The sequence below is a fragment of the Oryzias melastigma genome, linkage group LG6 (assembly GCF_002922805.2).
Source record: "Oryzias melastigma strain HK-1 linkage group LG6, ASM292280v2, whole genome shotgun sequence".
In the NCBI taxonomy this organism is placed as follows: domain Eukaryota; kingdom Metazoa; phylum Chordata; class Actinopteri; order Beloniformes; family Adrianichthyidae; genus Oryzias; species Oryzias melastigma.
In genome coordinates this window covers 26,492,252-26,495,457 of record NC_050517.1, presented here as the reverse complement: position 1 = coordinate 26,495,457, position 3,206 = coordinate 26,492,252, and the positions used below count along the sequence as shown (strand labels likewise).

General features: G+C 39.0%; 1 protein-coding gene across 1 annotated transcript in view; it reads right to left on the bottom strand.

Annotated features, from left to right (window-relative positions):
* Nucleotides 1–3,206, bottom strand: part of pnp6 (purine nucleoside phosphorylase 6) — a 19,546-nt gene continuing 16,340 nt past the window's right edge. The window contains exon 6 of the mRNA XM_024282708.2: nucleotides 1–1,851. Within this exon, the coding sequence (XP_024138476.1) occupies nucleotides 1,640–1,851 (212 nt within the window). The 3' untranslated portion in view covers nucleotides 1–1,639. The remainder of the gene's footprint in view (nucleotides 1,852–3,206) is intronic.

Genomic DNA, 3,206 nt, shown 5'->3' with positions numbered 1-3,206 from the left:
TGACATCTGCAATTTTTTTATTGATATTTTCATCCGTTGCCATGAATACAAGTTTCTCTCTCAGTCACTACACAGAATGAGCTTAAAAAATAAGTAATGTACATTCATATTTTTTGCAAATGTTTAACAAAAATGCAACAAAAACTAAAAAGTGACTTAAAAACAGACTGTTTGGAGTAAAACTCCCCTTTAAGACTTCCATTAGTGGCATGATGCTCCGCCTGGCACAAATCTTCAAAGAGTTGGAGTGCTGATCTTGGAATTCTACAGACTTTAATGAATGGGTGGGGGGGGTCAGAGAAAGCTGGCAAAGGAGTCCAGACCAGATTGAAAAACTGCAGGTCCAGGTATTATAAGCCTCTGTACTATTACAATGTCTTGGTCTCTTAATATATATTGATTACAATGTCAAAACTAAACTCTTTTTCAATACAATCAGATGTTTAAATCCTTTTTTAAACATTAATAAAAATCTAAATAATCATTTGGCTATTGTTCTCCACTAAGAATATTCAAACCTTCATTCGACAAAAATAGTTTCAGTTAAAAGTGATTTTGTGCAAAACTAAAAAGGAAACTGAGCTTGTGCCATAAATGAAACATGTGTAGAATAACTGGATCGTAACGAACTAGCAAAAAAAAGTAAAGTGAAGAGCAGTTACGTCAACAATCCTGTAAGCACCATTTGAAAAGAGTGAGTTAAAATCTTTCAAGAACAAGCTATATCTTTGAATAAAAAAAAAACATGTATTTTGAGTAGTCAGACAAATCCAGCATGTTCTGTTTTCAGTTAAAGGCACCACAGAAAGATGTTTTAAAGTCATCTATGGGAAAATAGTAACTTTAAAGAGTGGAAAAGTCTGCAGCCAACACATGAGATGATCTCCGCTCTAGTAATTACTAAAACTTTTTTCCAGATCTTTCTGACATGGATGCTTGTCTGATAAATAAAACTGCTTGGACCTACGAGGTCCAACGGTACCAATGTTGAACCTTTAAAAGTTTGTATCTGTTTTGGCGAAAAACACAACAAATCTTCTTGTTTTATTGCATTTGTGATGATTATTAAGATAGAATAATATATTACTTTTTAACATAGAAAATAACACAATAAAATTATAGAACTTTTTAACAATATAATATTCATAGATTCTTTTATCAGTTTGACTTTAGGTCCAAAGTTGTGTTCATTCTCTGATTGTTCTACTTTTGTTTAACTTGCTCTTTTAGCCCTTTATATTAAAGGTAAGGAGAAAAATGACCCACTAAAGTTTAAGAAAGACCGTGTTCTACCTTTGTACCATCAAAATCAAAGAACAACTGGATATAAATGTTACATTTTGCATTCATCTGTCAAAGAAGTAGTGCTAAAAAGCTAAATATAACAGATTGTAAAGCAACTCTCACAGGTGTCTGATCCCGTCCTCGAGGCCCGGTGTCCGGCAGAACACAGCAGTCGGTGTTATTTCACACTAACGCGATGAACAGCGGACCTTGAGGACTGAGATCAGCTTTAAAAACATCTTGTGTGCTTAAGTTTAGTTCTAATCTGTGAAAATCAGAAGTTGTTCTAATCTGCGAAAATCCCATTCCTGGGGGAAGCAAAGCAGTGCAGGAAATCTGTTTTTTCTTTTGTGCATCAGTGATTCCCAGAGGAGAGCTGACAGACGAGCTGGCTGACGAGCCTCTGCAGGTCCTTGGTCCGGAGCTGGGTGGTCCTCAGCACCTCCTCGTGATTTGCCTTTTCCTTGCTCTCATAGTCCATCACCACCTTGTTGGTGACGAGGGACAGACCCAGGACCCGCAGGCCACAATGACGAGCTATCACCACTTCTGGGACGGTGCTCATACCTGGACACAAACAAAGTCATGGTCACACATGTGAGCAAATCTGAACCTGACTCTTTAAACCTGAAACTGAAGAACAGGACAAAGCTTGCTTTCACAAATACAACTGCCAGCGCGCGATGGGGGGATCTTTTTGGTCATGAATGTAGACGGTGGCTGTCAGGCGTACAGAATGACACGCTTTTTATTTATTTACACTTGAAAAGGATGTCGATCATCCAGAGACATTAAAGACTACAAAATAAATCCGTCTGGTATGAATAAAAACTATATACCTGAGATATCATATTCATTTTGCACTTCTGATTGATATTAGTTATTGTACATTTTTGTTCTAGCTTTCCCCAATCTCCTCTTGTTGTATCCACATCAGCAGAATGTTTTGTGTTTTCACTGATTCATTTGTTTGTCAAAAGGGGCAGATACAATGTTTTTCTTCCTTCTGTCTCCTTTTCATTTTTTATTCATGTTAAAGTTTGCAAATCATGGTATTAATGTATGTTTTTCTTTCTATAGGATAAAAATGGAAAATGAATAAAAATACCAAAAACAACACTGCACACATCGTGCAGTCAGAGCTGCTGCCAGCCGGCAATTCCGGCTGCCACCTGAGTGTGACCGCCCAGATGTCACCTGATTTTGTAAAGGCATCATTCCTGCCTGTCACTGGTCTGCCATCACACAATCTCTCTGTCAGGAGTCCGACCGCTGTCTCCCCCTCTGGTCACCGGCAGGAGCGGTCTCCAGAGTACTGACTCACTTCATCTCCCAGAAACCCCAGATGCCGCTCAGCTGACTCTCATTGCCAATCACCCAGAGCCTCACTCAGTGCAAAGTATTATTTTGTGCCACCTTGTCTGCATTACTGAGCATTTCATTCAGATCTTCTGATTCTAGCTTTGCTTTATTTCGGACTGCCTGCTGCCTGCCCTGACCCTCGCCTGGACCCTGACAACTCTAGTCTCTTCTTGGATGCTCCCAAGCTCGTGATTGACCTCTGCCTGTCTGACCCTGATTTAGTTTTGTGGATTTATAACACAACCTGTCAGAACTAATAAACCAGCTGCACGTGGAACCAGATGTCTGCTCGTTTGTGACACTCAAAATATGTCCAGGGAGCCAACGACTAATGTCAGCTTTAAGAGAAAAGTTCTCTGGTTGCAGTAAAACTTTAACTTAATCTTAAAACCTCCGTGGACACCGGGCGGTGTGTGAAAATGCGATTGCTGTCTAATTTATGCGGTGCCATTTTGGGATATATGGCTATAGTTTTATAAAAATATATTTCAGCACGGTCACAAAACAAAAAGACAAGCATTAAACAGAGGATATTACATTTAACACAAAACTGAGTAGTT